This window comes from Stegastes partitus, unplaced genomic scaffold, assembly GCF_000690725.1.
Source record: "Stegastes partitus isolate 25-593 unplaced genomic scaffold, Stegastes_partitus-1.0.2 Scaffold249, whole genome shotgun sequence".
Classification (NCBI taxonomy): Eukaryota; Metazoa; Chordata; class Actinopteri; family Pomacentridae; genus Stegastes; species Stegastes partitus.
Window position 1 is genome coordinate 42688 of NW_007577980.1, and position 21811 is coordinate 64498.

A 21811-nucleotide genomic window follows, 5' to 3' on the forward strand; every position below is an offset into this window, starting at 1 on the left:
TTGTTATGGTGAGAAAAGGGTTACATGTGGTCAACTGTGCACAAAATGTTTTTAAGCTGTTCAACTGGTGACAAAACTCGTGAACATTGAGTTATTTCACATCCTTGTTGGCTGAGGCTTTACAGGACAATGATCAGATAATGTGACCAGACACTCCTTTGACCAGTGACTGCAGAAGGCCACACTAACGTGCAGCTTTATTCAAATGACACGATGCTACAGATGACGAGAAAGACAGGAAAAACAGACTGAAATAGTTGCAGACAGTATGGTACCACACAGTCTACCACATGATGCTTTGGATAGACAGCAATGTGATCCCGTGATCTAAAATGTATGCCAACTTCAGTGAGCACTTTAGGAAGAGAGGAAAATCTTTCCAGAAGCAACAACCCCAGTGACTCTACGTCTGTGTTGCAGATGTGTGACTAGACTTTTTATTTCTGGTCTATGAACCCACTCTTCATCTGCCCATTATCATCTCCAACCTAGTCCATACTTTGTTTCATGATGTACATTCTGTTGCTGAGATGCAGTGTGTTGGAACAAACAATATTTATTCCCCGATGTTAAAAAGAATGTAAAGAATTTAATATAGCGTCACATGTTGCATTCATATTGTTGGTCAGTATAAAATATTTCTATTCCACAAACACCTTGTTTTCCTGGCAAAGAAAATGATGCATTCAGGTTCAACAGATTTTTGTTCATCAAAGCCTCCAAAGTTAATGCTGAAAAGTTAATTTTATCTTCAGAGTCCCTTAAGATATTTTGTGGTGTATTGGCATGAAAATTAATTTAATTCGTTTTGTATCACATGTCTAAGTTATTCTAAAATTATTTGTATAGTAGAATAATGTGCTTCACTTGTTTAAAATAGCTGTTTATTCAGTCCACTGGTTAATAAGGAGCTCTGAATGAGCCTGTTTATTACTTCTTTTTTTTCTGTGTACTGTACCTCTTAAAGGAAACTCAGAAGTGGTTCACCAGTCTTTATCCATGCATTAATTCAGTAGCCAGAATAATGGTCATCATTGTGCAATGAAAGTTGCATGCAAAATGCAAAGGCCCTGTAAATTAAACTATTGTGACTGTGAAAACATAATGTTCAGTGTCTGTTAAAACCTCAGACAGAGCTTTATGTTGTGAATATACACAATATATACAATATATAAACTCCCTGTGAATCAAAAACAACAAAGTCTTAGTGTACATGTGTGACCATTGCATAGACTCCAGAGCTGAGTAAAAATAATAAAAAATTTTGTTGATTTTGAACCCCTTTTTCTGAGTTAAAATTTTACTCCTCAGGTGTTAAAGTTCTAACCTGATATAGAGTATATGTAACACTACAACTGATTAATTTAAATATTAACTCATTACCAGTATTAGGACGAACACTTTAAATATGTTTACTTCAACCTGTTTTTAGAGTTAACAATTCTTTGTAATTCCTATATTTTATGTAAAAATGACTGCTGCAAGATGTACTGTTTACAACTGATTTAACAAAAAATTAAAACAAGTCATTTACATTTAAACCACCTTCGAGGTCATAACAGTGCAGCTTAAGTTGTATAAAACAGTCAGTAACATACACACTGCGTTAGATTTAGTCATCAGAATAATAAAAATGTAGCAGTAGGGTCTGTTATGTGCAACTTTGTGGAACATGAGATATACTGTTGAATTTACTACTGTTGATGTACATAAAAGCCAGAGAAGAACTTTCCCATGGATCCCATTTAGATGCAGTGTTTGTGTCAGTATTGGTAAAGTGTTGCATATCAAATGTTAAATGGTATCCTGACCACTGGAGAGTCCAGTGGTAGCAGTAACTATTGACATTTACTTAAAATAAAAGTACTTTTAGTTGACTTGCATTCTTGACCTTTCATATAAAGCCCAACATATTGCTTTTTGTTGACCTCCTCATTTATTATATAAGATTTGTTACAGATTATTTTTTTAATCTACCTCTTAAATTTATAAATTTAAAACAATGAAATAGTGCTGACACCAAAAGCAGTTTATAACATGAGACAATAATAGATTTTATACCAGTGCAAGGGCAAGTACTTTTACTCATGATGCTTTAAATACATTTTACTGTTTGTACTTTTGTACTCATATAACCCTATTTGAGACAATTTTAAGTCTTTCTTGAATATTTTTAAAGCTCTATAAATTACAGAACAAAAATAGAACTTTTTAATTTGGTGTAGAGCTATACCTTTATTCTGGTAAAGAATCCTGTGTTGTTGTTTTTTTTGACAGAAGCCTATTTTCTTGAAAGTAGATTTTTTTTGGAACTTGGCTGTTAATAGACCAAGTAAACAATCAGTGAAGAAGTCTTATTGTGGTGGTGTTATTATAAATACAGAAGGGTACATCGTCGGGTATATATATATATAAATATAATATGTAGACAGACTGTAAGTAGACTACAACTTGATGTTAGAAAACTAAATGTAAAAGGTGCAAGTCTGGGAAGTTAACTTTATTTTGAAAATCTGTTATTACTTTAACTGCAACATAATTGTTAGCTCACACACAGAAATTGAGTTTATTTATTTATTTATTTTTTTAACATTTGGACTATTGCCTATTAAGTTAGTATTGGTGGGCTGAGGACAAGCCAAATCCAAATTAGAGAGACTATAATTTTACTATGACTTTATTTCACTGATATCTAAATTACTGGCATAACAATAATGTCAAATCACCAGGGATGCTTAGCCTGAAGTAGCAAAGAATTCAAGCTAGCTAGCTAATGCTACAGCTACATGATAGTGTGCATAATTTATCAGAAATAAAACTTTAGGAGGTATTAAAAATCATTAATGTCCACAGGGGGCAAAAGTACTACAAACAAAGTTTTTTGTTTTGTTCCAACTAATAAAAACTCTCCTTATAATTGTAATGTAAACAGTAAATAAAGTCTGTGTATATGTATTCTCATAATAAAACACAGCCTTACTTTGTACTGTCACAATATTATATTAAAATACTTAAAAGTTACTTTCCCAGTAAAAAAATATGTTAATGCTATTTAAAGATTGGTAAGGCTGCTATCTTTTAAGAAAGGATGTCATGAAAATGGGCTATATTACCCTTGTGTCTGTTAATATGAATTTCCTCTCTTTAAATATATATAAATATATTTACTGACAACCATCTTGCTACTCATCAAAAATCAGCCAGCTAATTAAAACATACGAACAAACAAACAAACAAAACGTTTAAGTGTCTTTTAGGCTTCAAGGAGAATTTTATCATTTAAAAAAAATATTTATAGAAAATACGAAATTGTATGTGTTGCTGTTTAGAGCAAGTATTTAGTCTTGTGTGACTTTTATTAGGAGTTCAATCAAAAGCACAGCAGCATTATTAGCTATTTTAACAATTTCCAGTGATTAGACACATCCAGCTGACTCCAGTTAAACCTAGCACTGTTTCTGGGCACTAGAGGGCAGTATGAGACAGACCGGAGCCAACAGCACCGACGTCCTCCACAACGTCTGCAAGCACACAGTATGTACCAATACCGTCCATATATACAGCAAAAATAATAACAACAATAATAAATCACTATGGGTTTGTGTTTTAAACGCCCCCCAGCTAGCTCAGTAGGTAGCTAATGCTAATCTGTAACAGGATTCGAGCCGTACGCCGGGCACAGACTTCTTCCTGGAGCTGCCAGTACACAGGCCTGAAATGCACATACACGGGGACCACAGGTACATTCAAACCACTTCTGTGTATGGATTTAACTCTGCTCACTTTCTGTTCAGTATTTGCTATAGTTTATATTTTGAGTTGTACTACAGTGGACTGTTTTTTGGCATTTTTTTAAACCGCTACTCACATGCAGAGTAGTAAAATGGTGGAAAGCAGTCTCCTACAATCCCTCTGCTGAGAGCAGTGGACACAAAAAGTGCAAGTTATGCTAAGTGTGCGATCATTTATCGGTAATTCCTGGTGTGTGCTATAATGTAAAGTATTGCAATTTCTGAGGCAATATTTTGTATTTAATGTAATACAGCTGTCAACCTTCAAAATGTATATATATTTGAATGAATGACTTTTCATACGTGGTGGAGTAAAGCCTTTCATTACACTGAATTACAGGCTCACAAATGGCCAAAGTGCAGACTCAACAAATGATACAGCCTCACCAAATACTAAAAGAGGACATGCCTTTAAGATCGTATTCATTGGTTGGGTTATTACATTATAGAGGTTTTTGTTTTTCTCTGATCGCTGAATATACACCCGTGTGTAAATGTGCTGGTGAAGGTCAAAAACTTGAGATTTGTCCAGCTTCATGTTTATTCACTGTTGCAACACTCTTCCTAAATCAGTATTTAGTTCTGATTCATCGCCTTGTGGCGTAGGAAAAAGGAACATGCATTTTTTTATGGTATTTTATTTTATTAGTTTGCTAAACACAGGCTTGTTCATGCATTTGTTTGACTGATTCATTGCAATTGGGGCTTAATATTACACTCTAAGGTTATTACCATAACAACAGTAAAGTGTCACATAAAGGGAGATTGTTCGCTGAAAATTCAGGTCCTCTCTAATATCTTTTACAACTGACTGTAGAAGTGTATGTAAGTATATCATATTGCTGCCTGATCTTTCTTTTGCAGGCTGAATTGCCAAAATAGGTGAAGAGCCGTAGCCTCTCCTTTCTCTGCAAACAGCCAAGAGGGAGGGAGGAGTTTAAACAAAGGCCCTCTCCACATAAAAAAAAATGGAGGCTTGTGCAGAGAAGCCATGGTGTCCTGCTCCCAACAGTCTACATGCTGCCATTTCTACTCCTCAAGCCTTCAACTAAGACGACTCCTGCCAGATTCTACACTTGGAAGCTTCAAAACATTGTCAGATGGGGTTTGTATGTCAGAAATACTCATATTAATCACATTATTTTGTGGTTTTAGACCTGGCTCTGTGCTTATTTTTCTTCCCCTGTCTCTGACTCTCACAGTGCTGCCCCTGCCTGCACTGAACAAAGATAATTACTCAGGAAACATTTCGGCCAATCAGGGGCGGCCTTGTATCTCGCCTGTGAGGAAAGCGACCAGTCAGGATCTGGCTAACATCACTGGGGCCTGATCGCCTTGCCTGAAGAGCGGAGCCTTCCCCGGCTGAGGGCTGAGAGTGTCCTCCATGTTTTATAAGTGTTGACATAACAGTGTGTCAGGCAGCCATGCATCCACAGAGGTAAGCTCTGTCTTTTTTATCTCAGCCTTCTGATAACGACATGGCTTCCTTCTTGTTGTTGTGGGGACTGTTGGTTTCTAATGATGAATGTGCACACCTTAAAATCAGTTTATTGTGCAGGAGGAGGAGGAGTTGGGGTGGATTGGAGGCCTCGCCAGGCCTCTGTGCTCCACAGTGCTGAGGGTGGGGGGTTGGGTAACGACTCTCACCCTTGCTCTCTCTCTCTATGTCTCAGGGTCACATGGGTGCCCCAGACAACCAGGCTGCCATACAGGAGGCAGAGTGGACCATGGCAAATCCTTTTCCTTTTTATAATGCAAAAGAGAGTTGGATTTAAAAATGGCACCCACATGTCCTTTCTGTTGTGGCAGTCTTGTGTTGTAGCCTGGCAGAGAAAGAATGGGGGGATGGGCAGTGGACGAGGAGGAAGAAGGGGGGTATTTTGTACCCTTTGTAAGTGGATTGGCTCTGTGCTGTTTTCTTGTGTCATGCCAGGCCGGGGAATAGACGCAGGGGGCAACAGATGTGCATGTTAGGAGGGCAGGGAGTGCAGGGCATAAGTCATTACTGGTTTTCTGTCCACTAGTTTTTATATGTTCGTCTATAAAATAAATCAGGAACTATATGACTTGGTATACATTTAGGTTGTCTGCAGAGAGATTCTACACTCCATATTGGTCAGAGGGTGAGCCCACGCTAAACAAAACTTTAACCAGAGGGAAATCCTCTTCCAGTTTTTCCAGTCTAACCTTTAGAAATAAACTCTCATTACGTGTTTTTAGAGTCACAGGCCCTGAGTTTACTGCCCCTGGCTTCCTCGACACCACAGAACTATTGTGAAACTGCTTCCTCCCCTCTCAGACAGACAGTGGCCATTTTGTGTTAAGACAGCTCTTCTTGGCAGAACTTCAGCCTTCTCTTCACAGTTCAGACGGCACGACTGAAAAACTATGTATGTTTAAGTGTGTGTATGTGAACATTTAAATGAAGCTGCTGTTCTGAAATCTATCTGTTTATTCTGTTATCTCTTTTCCTTCTTACTGCCAGGTTCTTTTCCAGTTTTTACACAAAAAGTAGTGTCATCTCTACAGATACAAAACAACAGGTTTTAGGTATGTTCATAGAGATTATGTCGAAGAATAAGGAAGTGCAGATTTATTACTATAGCATGTTTCAAACAGAGGCAATTTAAAGTGCTTAATGTGAGACTGAAATGCATGCGGCATCTATAAGTACAACTAGATGCATGAAAACCCTTTACAGTTTGTTGCTTCAAGTTTGACAACAACTTACCATGCCCTGTTTTTCAGATCATGGATAGACAGTACATTGTGTTACGTCATGTAGCACCATTTCAGCAGTCTCAACTGCGTGGGGGAAACAAAGAAAGATCGCTTTCTCTTGTGGCCTGACACATGACATTTTTTATCTACACTACAGCCAGAAAATAGTAACGTTATAATCAGTGTTTCCTTTTTGACTATGAATAATTCCCCCTCTGTAAAACCGAAACCAAAAGTTAATTTTTACTATGCCACGTTGCCGTAGTGATCATGTAATATGAACATTAATAGACATGCAACCACTGTGTAATGTCTTGGTGTTAGGACTGAACTGTCTGGGCCTCGTTCTGAGGCAATGCGACCTCTAAACAGGGCAACAGAGGTTGAATAGCACAGCCATTGAGTTATGCATCGCAGCCATGAATATTATCTTCCAAAGGGCCTCTTTAAAATCCCCTCTGATTTATACTTTCATAATCAAGAAGGGTAAGCTAAACTGAAGGAGAATAAACCGTTGAATGCAGGGGGAAATCTCTGCATTGCAGCAAAAATGCTTTTTAAGAGGAAGAGGGGAGCCTGCACACTGTGATCTGTGTGGCATAGCAGAGCCGACCAATAATGTTCCACCCTGTTGGCCCTCCAGCCAATTGCAGCTGCAGTTGAGGTTAAAGATTGACAATCGGAGGGAGAGCAGCAGGGAGAGCAAGGGCCTTCTGGAAAATTCCACAGCCATCTTTGATTCACCCTTTACAGCCTTATATAAAATCCAGGTCAAACCTTTCTTTTATACAGGATATCCTGAGCATACTAGCAGTATACTTTACATGCTGATCAAGTGTTGGGAGTTGAGCTAGAACAGACATCTTTATGTAGTTAAATTCATTGTTTTTTGAAATGTAGGAATCTAATGCCTCTAATTATTTTTGCTTTGTTACTCTCAGGAAGAGCAGAATTAATGGTATGCATTTAAAAAAAAATGTGTCTGCATCTGGTTGTTGGTCTTGTGGAAGACGAATGTGTCTTGTCGTATTACAAAACTCAATAATGTCTCTGGGGTTTTGTGTAGCAGGCTGAGTAGGACGTTTTTTAGTCAATGTCTTTAATCCCAAATGTTTTAAATAGCAGTTCCGCCGCGATATGATGAGAACAATATGAAGTTTGCATTGAATAGCCTTTCTGGATTTCCAAATAGAACCATATGTCAGCTATTTATCTGTTTCATATGTAAAAACCACATAGTCTTTTACATACAGAGAACAGGTTTGCCAGGATCTGACTGTGATTTTGCAGTGTTGGGTTCTCTTCCCTGAAAATGAAATCTAATTATTCTGTGACAGCAGTGTTCACAGGGAAGGAGGGAAGCCAAGATTGAAGACATAAAAAAAAAAAAAAAAAAGACAGATGAGTCTTTCTCACTTTGCTGGATTTTCCCGTGTCTCCCTCTCGGTGTTTCTTCATAATCTGTGTGCCTGGATGTGAAGGTTTCTCCTGACATAGCTGTGTTTTTTTAAAATGTTGGACTGTAATCTCCACAGATCTCTCTGGTCCTCCTGCATGGATATGCCAGTGCCTGAGTCTGAGCCTTGGAGTGGGGGATGGGGGAGAGGGGGGAGGGGAGCAAGCTGTGGCCTCCATTTTCTGTGACGAGAGAACCCTGCTCGTCTCTCACAGGAGTGGAATCTAAAGGCATTGACTCAGTGTTGTTTCCTTTTTGTCCATCAGGTACGACAGTACTTGCAGAGGGGAATACTGTGAGTGTTTTCGTGAACCTATTCTGTCTGGAATATATATCAGAATCTGCTGAGGATTTATTTGCCTAACTCTCCTTGTGTGATGGATCATAGTTCCTGACATGCCCTTTGGATCATCCTACCTTTTTACTACCGGTCATCCTTGTCTTCCTGGCAGTTGCAGCAATGTATTACCATTGGTATTGAGTGTGCATATAATAGGGTTGTGGCACTTTGTTCAGCAGCTCTGGGCTGCCTGGTGATGGCGAATGTTCTCCCTTTTCAGGGATGTGGTACACGTAGCAGAGTGACTTGGCTACCGTTTTCTTATTTTCATGTGGGCCTCGTTTGTTCACTCAGTCCGGAACAGGAAGGCCCCGGAGGGGTTGGGGCGTGTGTGTGTGTGTGTGTGTTTGTGTGCATGCGAGACTGTTGGCAGGCTGAAACAAGATACCCATATGTCATATTTTTAAAGAAACTCTGCTCAACCCATGTCTGTCGTTTTACAGACAATGCAAGTTGTGGTGCTTTTATTCTATGAAGTTTCAGTTTGATAAGCAATCTGGAATTGCCACATTGAATGTCTGAGAGAACAGAGGAATGTATTTAGAAAGTCTTGATGATTGCGAGCTACACTGTTGGTAGCAGGTATTGGGTATTTTATTTGGTAGAATGAAGAGCTTTCGTCATTGTTGAACTGTTTGACTGTTGAGAATCAAGGTTGTTTAAATGAGCATAGGTTCGAGCTGGGTTTGTCATATTTTATTCATGCAACCCTGTAGGACATGCATTTTAACCCCTTAGTGAACTGACATTTGATCAACTTCGTGAGGAATGTCTCTTTAAGGATGGAGGAGGGGGCATGAAGAACATTCCTTTAGTTTTAGAAGTGAAAAAGGCTTATCCCACAAATGTGGTTGACCTTTGAGTTGTTGCCTGAAAACCCATCATCCTAGCTGGAAACCAGAGATGCAGCCAAGCTCTGAACTGGTCAAGTGTGTGACCTGTCAGGGGTCCTTGGGAGGGTTTTCTTATCCGGGCTTGTGAATAAAGGATACATCCTTGGAACAAGGCCCTCTGTTGCTCTGACAAAGGAGGAGCCAAACTCTCAAAGACCTTCATTTATTGCCAGACCTCCTTTATTCTCATCTTTTTTTCCCCTCAGAGGAAATTAGATGCTTTGCAGTAGCAAAGACCTGGGAAATCAAGCTTTTCCGCTGCTAGATGAGAGTGTTGTATTCTTAGATTTCAATCAAGTCATCATAAATTGATTTTTGCAAAATTAAAAGTAAAGGAAGTTAATGCTTTGAGTCTTGATTGAAGAAACACAAAAGAAAACTCTTCAAGTATTAAAATACAAGCTTAATGAAATATTATGCGGTGCAGGAATTACAGCTCTTAAATATACTTGTAGTAAAGATTTACATGAACATATTTAGACTGAAGGTTTCAAGCTTATTAGATAGCTTTTTTTGCTATTGGTCTCCAAGAACAGGCCCAAATCCTTTGGGGGTGTCCTGTTGTTACTGAAGGGGCTTGAGAGGAACTAGAAACATATACTGTTCATCACCACGAGAGGCCGTCCCTTCAGTGGTATAGATCAACTCCCTCTGGCGCTCTTGTTACTATAGATCTATTCACCCTTTGTTATGAACAAAGCACAGTCAGATCTAGTTGGACTAAAATCTTACAAATCTCAGTCGTACTTCTGCAACGTCTCCTGAAGGGCAGATGTGCTGGGCGATGGTGGCTGAATGGCCCTATGTGTTGTTGTGAATATCAACTTGTGCTTAGCGGAGAGGTGCGTTGCTATGGTGATTGTTACCATTCTCTCTCTTGGAACATAAAGAACATTTTCAGATTCGATTGTCACGGATAATATGGAAAGGATTTGAACTCCATACCAGAGATGTGCTGAAATTAAGTGAAAACAATAACAGTGGAAACCAGCAGAGTCCCTATTGACAGATCCTCTGGGACCTGGGTGCCTTAGGTGGTGTTCCACTTGTTTACTGTTATGCTGATGTGGTTTCTGAACACCCTTTCTGACTTTGAGTTTGCCTCTCTTTCTGTGTTTCTGTGTGCTCTTGTTCGGTGCTCTGCAGTCTGGCTGAGGAGGAGATAAAGACAGAATCTGATGTGGTAGAGGTGATGGATGCATCTGTGCGATCCAAAGGTAAGTCTCTAAGGCCGAGCACCTCACATTAAGAGTCAAACATCTTAGACAGCTTAGTTTCAGAGAATGTAGATGCTATTTACTGCTTTGAGAGCAGAGTCTAATACATTTTGTTAGTCTCTTAGGACTGCAAAGATAATCCACTATGCCTGACTGTTTGCCTCTTTCTGCCAAGAACACAAAGTCTAGCTAGTTTAAAGAAAGCCCTTCAGGCATTTGCTGCAATCAAGTGGTAATTTGATATGCATAGGTGGTATCTTAAGTATTTGCTGTTTAGATTAGTGTGACTGCTGTCAGTATTAGTTATCAATGATATCATGGTTACAAATGACTAAAAGCTGAACACTGAATCTGACCGTTTTATTGCTCAGCTACAACTGAATTGCTTCAAAGTGCTCTTCCTCCCTTGCTTTCTGATAGGGATTTAAGAACGTGAGAGGATGAGAACAATGTATGATAGTTTTAGATGTTTTTTCATCCTCTTATTTTTTTCCAGAGCTAGCTGAATTACCGGAACAGCACCTGTCTTTTAATCTTCTTAAGCTTGTGCAATGTGTTGTACTTGAGTGTAGTCATTGATAGAAGCATGCCTCCTGTTGTGTGATGACGTGATTATCTTCATGCATCCAGTCCCTGATCCTCCGGGGTCAGCAGATCGACCGGTGGTGCCACAGAAGCGAAAGGTTTCGAGTCCTACCCATTCCTCCAATGGACACTCTCCCTCAGACACCTCCCCCAGCCCTATTAAGAAAAAAAAGAAGCCAGGGGCTGTGAACTCTAACAGTAAAGACCAGGTAAGGTCTCCGGTATGCACCTTTCAAAATCTGGCGTGTTCTCAAAGACTGTGTCTTTATCCACCCAGCCAAAAGCTCAAAGGGCAGTAAACGGTCACAAAATGCTAAAGGCTGGGGTATGCCCACAAAGAACTAGTTCATATACTGTGGTAATCGACCACATCAAAAAACAAATGTTTATAGTTGATTCGAACAGCCATGATGGAGAAAAGATATCGAAGCATCTTGCAAGTCTCTCTTGTAAAGCATTCATAGTATTGTGCACACAATAATAAAGATGAATTAAAAAAAAAAGCTTGAGAGAAGTTGAAACCCAGATTATTTACCTTCAGACAGCTGGCCAATTGTCGTTAATTTTGGAGGCCATCTTTTCTGTTAGTTACAAATTTACCATATTACTTATGAGAACACACCAGTTTTGATGAAGGTTGTGAATCCCGGTATTTTCCAAATGGAACATATAAAGATGTGACTTCCTGTTAATTATAACATATATGCTGTTTATTTTTTAGACACTTTGGGTTTTTGTATTATTGATGACTAAAGTGTGACACCAGTTACAAGTAGTTAATCATTTAGAATTGTTTTGTTGTATTTATGATTTTTGCATTTTGGTACTAAATGCATATGTTTTTAGGTTTTGCTTGCTAGTTTGATGTGGTGTGGAGTGATTCCCTTTAGTCCAGTGTTGACCTTGCATCATATTTGAATTCAATTTTAGCTTTTTTGGTACAATATTTTGACAGGTATTTGACATGAGCATAGTTAACACCCATGTGACAGCTTTAGAATACGTGCTTTGGTTCTCTTGGAAATGTCGAATAAGTACTGGTTGAATTTTGCTGTTACTTCTGAAAAGCAACACCAGTCACTGTTTAAATGTAAGCTCATGGTGATTTGGACTAAGAAATGTTATCTTGAGCTGTGAAACTAAATGCGTCAGCTTCCATTCTTCTGGTAATGTAGCAACACTAAGATAGCAGTCGGGTCCTCACCAGAACCACATCATGTATTGTTTACTCTTGGGTGAAAGATAAGTGACGCTTAAGCTCACTCTCTAGAGCCTGTCTTGATTTCAACTGAGACAGTCACATGATTAGATGTGCAGTTAATTTAAAACAATCATGTGTTGGATTAATTGTCTATAGTGTTCCCTGTGTTGCTTACCCTGCTTATCCCACCTTACTGCTGCCTTGTTTCTGTTGCATTGCACCTTTTTGTGTTCCTGCGTGTTTTTTGAAACCTACCCCCTTGTTTCTCTTGCCTGCATTTCAGTCAGAGCTAAGACATGGTCCCTTTTACTATATGAAGCAGCCAGCACTCACCACAGACCCTGTTGATGTTGTACCGCAGGACGGCAGGAACGACTTCTACTGCTGGCTGTGCCACCGCGAGGGCCAGGTGCTCTGCTGTGAGCTCTGCCCCAGGGTGTACCACGCCAAGTGCCTCAAACTACCAGCCGAGCCCGAGGGCGACTGGTTCTGTCCAGAGTGTGAGGTATCTCGCTGGAGACATGTGTATGTGTGTGGGTGTACGCAAATAACTGTGGGACTCGAATCCCGCTTAGGCGACAGAATGGGGTGTCACACTATGTGCCGTGAGCAGCTTCGGGTAGAAACAAATCAGTGAAATTACCTGCTTCAGCCAAAAACCCGCAGGCTCTTGACCCGCCCTGACACATGGTGTCACACCCCTGCAAGCGTAACTAATAACTCACACTGTAGAAATATTGGCAGATTAAACTTTAGACCTGATTATTTTTAGGGGAATTTATTATAGAATTATTTTCAGCGGCTCTCATTGGAGCTTTTCAGCTGAATCAAAAGACAGCAGTTAATGTTAACTTTGCAAGAGTTAAGTTTTAATTAGTGTCAATGTTCACTTCTTTTACTTAGTGTTTGCTGTTTTTGTTATATATTCATTAATGTCATTAATAATTCAATTTCCTTTGCAGAAAATAACAGTTGCTGAATGCATTGAAACCCAGAGCAAGGCGATGACAATGCTGACAATAGACCAGCTCTCCTACTTGCTGAAATTTGCACTCCAAAAAATTAAACAGCCTGGGGTAAGGGGTATCTTACAGTTTTCCTTTGTCCAAGATTGGTTTTTGTATGCAAACACAAAAGTTCTGGATATATCTCAGAGAAATGAGGCATTCAATTTTTTTGGCTGATGCATCTGTTTGTTTATTTTGTATTTGTCTAAACTGAGCAGACTGAGCCTTTTCAGAAGCCTGTGTCTCTGGAACAGCACCCAGATTATGCCGAGTACATCTTCCACCCCATGGATTTGTCTACTTTAGAGAAGGTACGAATGTTTATTTTATCTTAATTGCAAAGTAAAATGGGGGAAAAAAACAGAAGGCATAAGGAAAAAGGCACAAAAAAAGCAACAACAAAAAAATAAATGTTCAATTTAGGCTATTAAAATTCTGAAACTTAGATAAGAACGACATATAAAACATAGAGATGGATGGAGAAACAAGCAATCCTGCAGAAAACTGAGTGGTTTGTTGTTTTTTTTTTACCTCAAATATATTTATTAAACACAGTAGAATATTCCGAACTGATTATTTTTACTTAAGTGTCTTGTCCTTGATTTTTTTTTTCTCACTTTTGATAGAATGTTAAAAAGAAAATGTATGGCTGCACAGAAGCTTTTCTTGCTGATATGAAATGGATCTTACACAACTGCATAATCTATAATGGAGGTAGGGCACTTGATATACATAATTATCCTTCCATTTTGCTAATTTACTAGGAAAATATGAATTAAGTTGTGACTTTGTTGCAGGTAATCACAAATTAACAGCAACTGCAAAGGTCATTGTCAAGATCTGTGAACATGAGGTAAAGAAGCTTTACTAACTTATTGATGGCAACATTTTTGTAGCTGTGTGTAACTTATTAAATTAATACCTTGTCATTTGATATGCATTTTTAGATGAATGAGATTGAGGTCTGTCCAGAGTGCTACCTGTCTTCGTGCCAAAAAAGGGACAACTGGTTTTGTGAGCCATGTGTGAGTCTTAATACCACATTCAGACTGAATTTATACATTTTAGCTTAGATAGCACATCTGTAAAGCACTTTATTTTATTACTTTGCTTTGACTTCCAATAGAGTCAACCCCATCCCTTGGTCTGGGCTAAGCTGAAGGGCTTTCCTTTTTGGCCAGCAAAAGCCCTTCGTGAAAAGGATGGTCAAGTAGATGCACGCTTCTTTGGGCAACATGACAGGTGAGATTAACTTTGGACACTATAGAGGAAACTGACTCATTGTGTTACAGTTGTGATGCCAAGGTTAGTCTCCTTGTTTTTCAGATTTTGCGTTAATACGGTAAATCATGCTTTTTGCTGTCCTTCCACGCAGGGCCTGGGTTCCCATCAACAACTGCTACCTCATGTCCAAAGAGATCCCTTTCTCTGTAAAGAAAACAAAGAGCATTTTCAACAGCGCCATGCAAGAGATGGAGGTCTATGTGGAGAACATTCGCAAGAAATTTGGAGTCTTTAACTACGCACCCTTCCGCACTCCCTACACACCCAACAACCAGTTACAGATGCTCCTGGACCCCTCAAACCCCAGTGCTGGGACAGTGAAAACAGAGAAACCAGATAAACTTCGCTTCAACTTTGATATAACCGCATCTCCCAAGATGGTGCTCAACAAGACTTCCACACCCAGTGGTATGAGTCGGCGGGCCTCGATGACAGACATGCCTCGGTCTCCCATGAGCACTAACTCCTCGGTTCACACAGGGTCCGATGGGGAGCAAGACATGGAAAAGGCTAGTAGGAATCCTGCCTTCCACTACAGCACTGGAGAAGAATCAATGGATTGTACTGGTACATAACTGTTCATTACTATTCACCATCTAAATTACTCTAACTGCAATTAGTGATGCCTTTTTGAAATATTGTACCTTTTAAGGAAAAATAACTAAGCTTTTTTTTTCTTTTTTTTAAAAAAATCTTTTATTTACAGCATCTCCTGTCTCTGGGAAGATGGGTCCTGCAGGCAGTGTAACAGGTAGCCCGAAGCCCTTTAACCCTGGACTGGTGCCCAAGCAGGAGAGAACTGCAGCAACAGGTGGCATCCTCAATCTCAACCTGGGTCAGTACCAACAACACAAATATAGTGTAATTATATTGTCACAGTGGCTTATAATCAGTTACCATTATAATATGAAATGATGTGTGAATGAAATCAATCATTTACCTGTTGCTTTCAGATCGAGTGAAGGCTGAAATGGATCTAAAAGAGCTGAGTGAGACTGTGCAACAACAACAGCAGCAGCAGCAAGGAGCAGCAGCTGCCCCACCTACTCCAAAGAGACCCATCAGGAGTCTGGACAAGACTATCGAAAGCTGCAAGGCACAGCTCGGTACATATACAACCATTTTGTGACACAACTGTGTTCTTGTACTGTACATCTCATGTCATGATGATTCTTGGTAGTCACGTTTACACTAATATCAAAATATTTCAGGAAATTCAAGAATATTTTAATCATGTTTAGCAGTCATTTGCAAGACTAATTTTGATTTGATAATTTAATGAATATGACAGTTATGAGTCAAAACGTGTGCTATCATGAGCTGTGTGACTAAGAGTAAGGGTGGATAACCGTTTAAGTCTTCATTATTAGTCTTTATTCTGTACCAAAAGATATAATAAAACATTTTTTAAAAACACAATATTCAATGTACATTTCTCCACTCAGGTATCGATGAGATTTCTGAAGACGTGTATAAAGCCGTGGATCACAGTGACTCCGAGGACTCTGAGAAATCTGACTCAAGTGACAGCGAGTATCTCAGTGACGAGGAACACAAGCCAAAGAGCACCGCTCAGGACAACAAGGACAAAGCAGAGAGAAAAAGGCCCAAAGCAAGCACGGAGGGAGAGAATAAGGAGGGAGTTGCGGGAACAGGGGATAAAGCCACCCCTGAACCCCTGCTCAAAGAGAAGCAGGGTAGCAATGGCCCAGATAGGGACCCCCAGGATAAGCCCAAAACACCCCAATCACAGCCACTCACTGACAAGCCTAAAGCCCCAGAGGAGGGCAGAGCAGCTGCTGCTACATCAGCGACTGAGCAAGACTCTGATTCTGAAAGAGAGCTGGTGATTGACCTAGGAGATGAACATGGAGGCCGTGACTCAAAGAGAGCGAGAAGAGAGCTGGGAGCTTCTGTTGCCAAAACTCTCAAAGAGTCCAATGTTGCCAAGTTGGAAGGTAAGACTTTTAATAAACTGTATCTACTTTCTCCTGTATTTTTTATTTTTTTAACTACAATTTGTATCTTGGTCAGGAGGACAGTTGTTAGAACATAATATCCTTATATCCTCATGCTGGAGCACACACAGTGAGGTGTAGGTCAGTGTGAACGTCTCAGACCTCTAGTTGATCATGATTTATTTACTGAGTGTTCTTGGCTGTGTTGTTTTCAGGTTAATGTCTTCCTCATGTAGTCGTTTTCAAATTTGCAATTTGGTCACCGCTCAGCAAATTACATATTTTGTTGTAAATGAGAAAGTAAATATGCCCCTTGCACCAGATAATAAAAAATGAACGCTTCTCAAATGTTAATGCAATGTTACTTTTTACATCCGCTTCCAGTTATAAAGTCTCAACACTTGATTAACTTATTTAACCTTCACTGACTTGTAAAGAATTGTCAATAGGAATTGTTCATTGCTTCATAAACTCTCTTGACTCTTGACGCCTGTTAGTAACACTCTTCCACTACATACTGAGTACTGCCTGGGCAGGGGGCCCAAACGTTTACACATGCCACAATTCCTTTTTAATGTTCTGAGTTTTGAGTTTGTTTGCAGTTTTTTTTTTTTCATCAATGTGTGTGTAACACATGGAACTGTATTTATAGTCCATGGACCAGAGACATGTAAACTACAATAGATACCAAGAATTCAAACATTACCATCATCCTTTTCCTAAAGTTCCATTTTACAAACTACCTTTACTCTTGGTTTGGATAGAAAAATGTACAGTTAAAGCCCACAATGTATGATACTTTCACATTTTCATAATATTTTATTCAGTCTTTCATCTCTCTCTTTGAGTACAAGTGTAATGTAACATTCTACAAAACTATTTTCAATTGTAATTCTTCATGTAAATCTTGTAGGTTTTGAAGTGCTTGATTTAGAAACCCAAACTGTCTCGCCCTGAAAGAACAATATATCCATTTTTTTTCTGCTTAGGTAAACTGCCTTCGTCTGCTGCATCAACTGCACCAGCACGTGACATTTCTTCCAACCTGAAAGAGGCATTACAACCTTCAATCACAGCGGCACTCAACCTTGTTTCCACTGCAGCTTCTGGTCAGCCCAGCGCCACCACAACGACCAGTGGATCTACCAGTGCCCCCTCTCCTGCCTCTGCAACAGCCCCAGTGCCCACAGCTGTGAAGAAACAGCGCCCTCTACTGCCTAAAGAGACCGCTCAGGCCGTGCAGCGGGCAGTGGTTTGGAATCCGACCAAGTTTCAAACGTCCTCTCAGAAGTGGCATATGCAGAAGGTGCAGAGGCAGCAGCAGCAGCAGGGCGAGCAGTCCGCCGTGCAGACACCGGCCCCGGGTCCGGGGCAGACGCGGAGCCCACAGCAGCTGCAGTCACAACAGCAGAACTCATCCTCAAGCACTCGCTATCAGACTAGACAATCAGTCAAGGGTAAATACACCACTGTAATTATTATTCTCAACATAACATGACATAATAAAAGTGTATATAAAGAAGCTAAATGTCCCTCTAAGTTTACTTATTGTCATTCTCTACAGTTCAACATAAAGACCCGCCTCAGAATGCGTCCTCGTCAACTACCCAGGCTGCATCTGGTAGCTCTTCTTTCATGTCAGGAGACTTGCAGATCCCTACTGTCTCAGCAGACGTAGCTGCAGACATAGCCAAATACACAAACAAAGTAAGTTAAAGCCCTCAGCCCTCGTCCTCACTGTTTAAAAGCGCAGATTAGAACTTTGCATTGATTGGGATTCATTGAATTTGTCATCATGTAAGGAAAAAGCACAAAAATGTATAAACAGCTAAGAACCAATTTCACTTTATATGAATTTAGTAACTGCATGGTTGATTTCATTTTTATGGTCTGAAAGTAGTTAAAACGATGTACTTTAATTCTAAAATTACATGATTTTGCTGAAACTTTGCAGATCATGGACACAATAAAGGGGACAATGACTGAAATCTACAATGATCTTTCCAAAAGCACATCAGGAAACACAATTGCAGAGGTAAACACTAGCATTCACAGATTTGCTTTTTGTTGTGTTGTATTAATACTTATGAGATTTTAATTACTGTTTCTTTTTGTTTGCTACAGATTCGACGGTTAAGGATAGAGATTGAGAAGCTCCAGTGGCTGCATCAGCAAGAGTTGTCGGAGATGAAGCACAATCTGGGTAAGTCTCCAGCTTCCAAGAAAGTATGTCACCACACCTCTGAGAGTTTATGTACTCTGCAGCCAGTTTTTGTTCTGAAAGTCATATAATTTCAGATGTTTCTTTTTGACACAAAGCATGAATCTCAAGTTATTTGTTTTTGTCTCACTTCGATGCAGAACTGACAATGGCAGAGATGAGGCAGAGTCTGGAGCAGGAAAGAGAAAGATTGGTGGCTGAGGTGAAAAAGCAGACGGAGCTGGAGAAGCAGCAGGCAGTGGACGAGACCAAAAAGAAACAGTGGTGTGCCAACTGCAGGAAAGAGGCTATTTTCTACTGCTGCTGGAATACCAGTTACTGTGATTATCCCTGCCAGCAGGCGCACTGGCCAGAGCACATGAAGTCCTGCACACAGTCAGGTATCGTAAACGTGCTTGTAAGGCAATACATCGATTAACTTTGCATCGCTAAGCTGCTTTGTTAAAGTAACTAACCTCTGTCGTCGATTGATATTTGGCACTGTAATGCACAAAGCTGCCACACAAAGATCATGTTTTAAAAATGAATCCACAAATATAAGTATGTTGCTGTTGAGTAGATTTTACAATAACCAATAGATACTAGGATGGGGATGACACAAAAACATTATGCTGAAGTTGATTTAAAGTTAATTTATAGGCAGGATAGGTCATCTTCCTCAGTGTTCTTTTGCAAATGAAGCATCCAGTATGTGTTAATCAAGTTTCATAATGTAAAAGTAACATGTAATTTGACATGCAGGACCCATTGCTATGACGTTGCACTTATCAGAAGGTGACGTATTCTGCAAGAGAAGCCATATATTGTAGAATGCTATGTAATAATATGCAAATCACAATAATATTGTTACTTGACTTTAGTCATCTGGGTTTTTCAGCGTATTTTTCAAAAGATGATGTGTCTGACACATTTAATCTCCTACTGATTATATATTAAGTATATAGAGCTCTCTCACAAGGTTGGATCACTGGATTTAACTGAACAATAACCTGTGTACACTCACACTAAAGTCTGACAAGCGACTGTATTTTTATAGAAGGATTATTTGATACCATTTCAGTTTTGAATTGAACAAAAAATTCTTCTTTATCATTCTTGCTTAAAATTTCAAAGCAGCTCCTTGGCTGTTTTGGTTATTTTTATGCCAACTTGAATGAACATGAAATAATCCCCAGAGCAGTCTGTCCTCCTCAACTGTCCACATATAAATCCATCCCTATGGTCACTTAGCCCCAAAAAGTATAGCGTGACTTTGCAATGATAAATACAAAATGTTATCTTATCACTGTGAACTGTAGACATTTCCCCTCTTATCTGACCTGCAGGATAAGAAGCACACTCTGCAGACCAACACAACCAGACAGTGTGCACGCTCTCATGTTATGTTTTGTTTTTCGTTCCAGCCACCGCGTCACAGCAGGAACCAGAGGCAGAACCCAACTCGGACCCTTCAGTCAAACCATCAGGCCACTCTCCTGCCACACAGACCCTACCCGCAGGTGCAGGGTCAATATCAGACAAAAGCAACTCTCCCACATACATGGACAAAAACAAGGACAGCGCTGGTGTTACTGTGACCTAACTGCTACAACATACAGACACATTTTGCGAGGCCGCTGTGGGGCTCGTAGCCTCAAAACTTGGTGCTTAAAGGCCTGCACCTCTGTGACAAATCATTTTGATTTTTCCATTCCCATATGTACAACTGCTTGGTGGACATTTTGTGGTTCACTGCTCATTCACGGTTTCCGCATCTGTGTTCAGGTGAATGCACCTTGTGAAAGTAGTCTGTGTTGAGAAATAAAATGTGAGTCTGTATGTTTTCATACTGTAGTTTTATGTTGTAGCTCTGTTACCACTTTTTCAGCTCTGAGCAAGATTGTATCAACCCACATTTTCTACATTATCACTTTCAATGCTGCTCTTAAGTACTTCACAGCTGTTTTATTGTGTTAATTGCTCTCCATATTGCGAGACAAAACATTTTGAACAGCGAACAACAGCTGACATACATTATTCATGGTGCCATCAGAGATATATAGTTATGCAAGTTTCATCTTTGGTTTAAACCACATCTGCTTTGTGTTGACCGAGGTGTTTTGAGTAATGCAAGTTCAAAGATTATATTTCAACCATGTCGTCTTCATGTCAGTGGTGGCATTTTTGTCTCATACCAGTTTTGTATTGTAGTTCCACGTTGCATAGGCCTACATCAAAAAAAAAAACTATCTGATTTATTAAAAAGAACTAAAAAATGTAAACTGTACAAAGATTTTTGTAAGAAGATACCTGAACAATATTTATAGTGTTATATGTTTTTATAGTATGTTTATTGAAATCACATTTCTATGTGTCTAAATAAAGTTATTTGAAAGTAAATTACTTCACATGAATGTCAGCTCTGAGCTCTGTTGAACCGGTTACCCAAAGCTGATGTTAATCCTGGTCAGACTCTAAGAACTGGGGTGACAAACATAGAAACTGCATTTTGGCTGGATATTATTTCCTGTGAGCATGTCTGTTTTGAGCTTGTGTCTCGTTCTTGTTTACATATTGTACATAAAATAAATGGAATCGTGAAGAAAAAAATAAAAATGCACTTGTAAAGTTGGAGTTTGCAAGTTCTTTAATTTGTCCTCAACATAGCTAGAAACCAAACCAAATATTGAAAATAAATCAGATTGTGCAGTGCACATTGAATGAATGAATGCGTTATTTCAGTTACAGTACACAAATTGAATTGTGTGCATTGACACAGCATTATTATGCATGCTTTCAGTAAACATTTTTTTCTCACAAAAAAATTTAACAAGCTCTGTAACCAAAAAAGGAATAGGAAAGCCAAGGTTTGTTTTTGCCTATCAATCCATAAAATAACCCAGACTATCAGTAATGCAAAGAAGAAGAAGAAGAAGAAGAAAAAAAATCTTGTTTCTTAGTGTCAGACCTATAGAAATCTCAGCAGGTCTAATGGTTACTGATTCCTTACACTTTATTTCTTAAAAAAGAAAAAAAGGCACATCTTACATTGATATTCGTACTGTTTCTACTTATGCTTATATTTTTAGGCCATATTTGTCTCCGTATGTTTATCTATATATCATGTACTGTTTATATTTCTAAGACCTTGAATGGGA

At 39.3% G+C, this 21811-nt stretch overlaps 1 protein-coding gene across 5 annotated transcripts; it reads left to right on the forward strand.

The window, feature by feature from the left end:
- The first annotated feature begins 3518 nt into the window (after positions 1–3518).
- On the forward strand, positions 3519–21284 carry LOC103357348 (protein kinase C-binding protein 1-like). 5 transcript variants are annotated; one of them, XM_008281873.1, is made up of 23 exons: positions 3519–3534; positions 3658–3740; positions 4656–4900; positions 4994–5229; positions 10348–10418; positions 11049–11212; positions 12488–12709; positions 13167–13280; positions 13430–13522; positions 13838–13925; positions 14009–14064; positions 14159–14236; positions 14338–14453; positions 14587–15062; positions 15202–15330; positions 15449–15601; positions 15941–16453; positions 17443–17910; positions 18018–18160; positions 18408–18488; positions 18578–18656; positions 18815–19054; positions 20078–21284. In XM_008281873.1, exons 4-23 carry the CDS (start codon positions 5216–5218, stop codon positions 20254–20256), a joined length of 3477 nt encoding a protein of 1158 aa, XP_008280095.1. In that variant the 5' UTR covers positions 3519–3534; positions 3658–3740; positions 4656–4900; positions 4994–5215; the 3' UTR covers positions 20257–21284. The 5 variants fall into 5 exon arrangements, with proteins under 5 accessions (XP_008280095.1, XP_008280094.1, XP_008280098.1 ...); XM_008281872.1 differs by having other exon boundaries at positions 4656–4896; XM_008281876.1 differs by having other exon boundaries at positions 4656–4896; positions 12566–12709.
- Positions 21285–21811: the final 527 nt, after the last annotated feature.

Coding starts and splice junctions, on each gene's coding strand:
- LOC103357348 (XM_008281873.1), top strand. Junction 13,926..14,008: donor CTGCATAATCTATAATGGAG/GTAGGGCACTTG, acceptor ACTTTGTTGCAG/GTAATCACAAATTAACAGCA. Junction 14,454..14,586: donor TTCTTTGGGCAACATGACAG/GTGAGATTAACT, acceptor CCTTCCACGCAG/GGCCTGGGTTCCCATCAACA.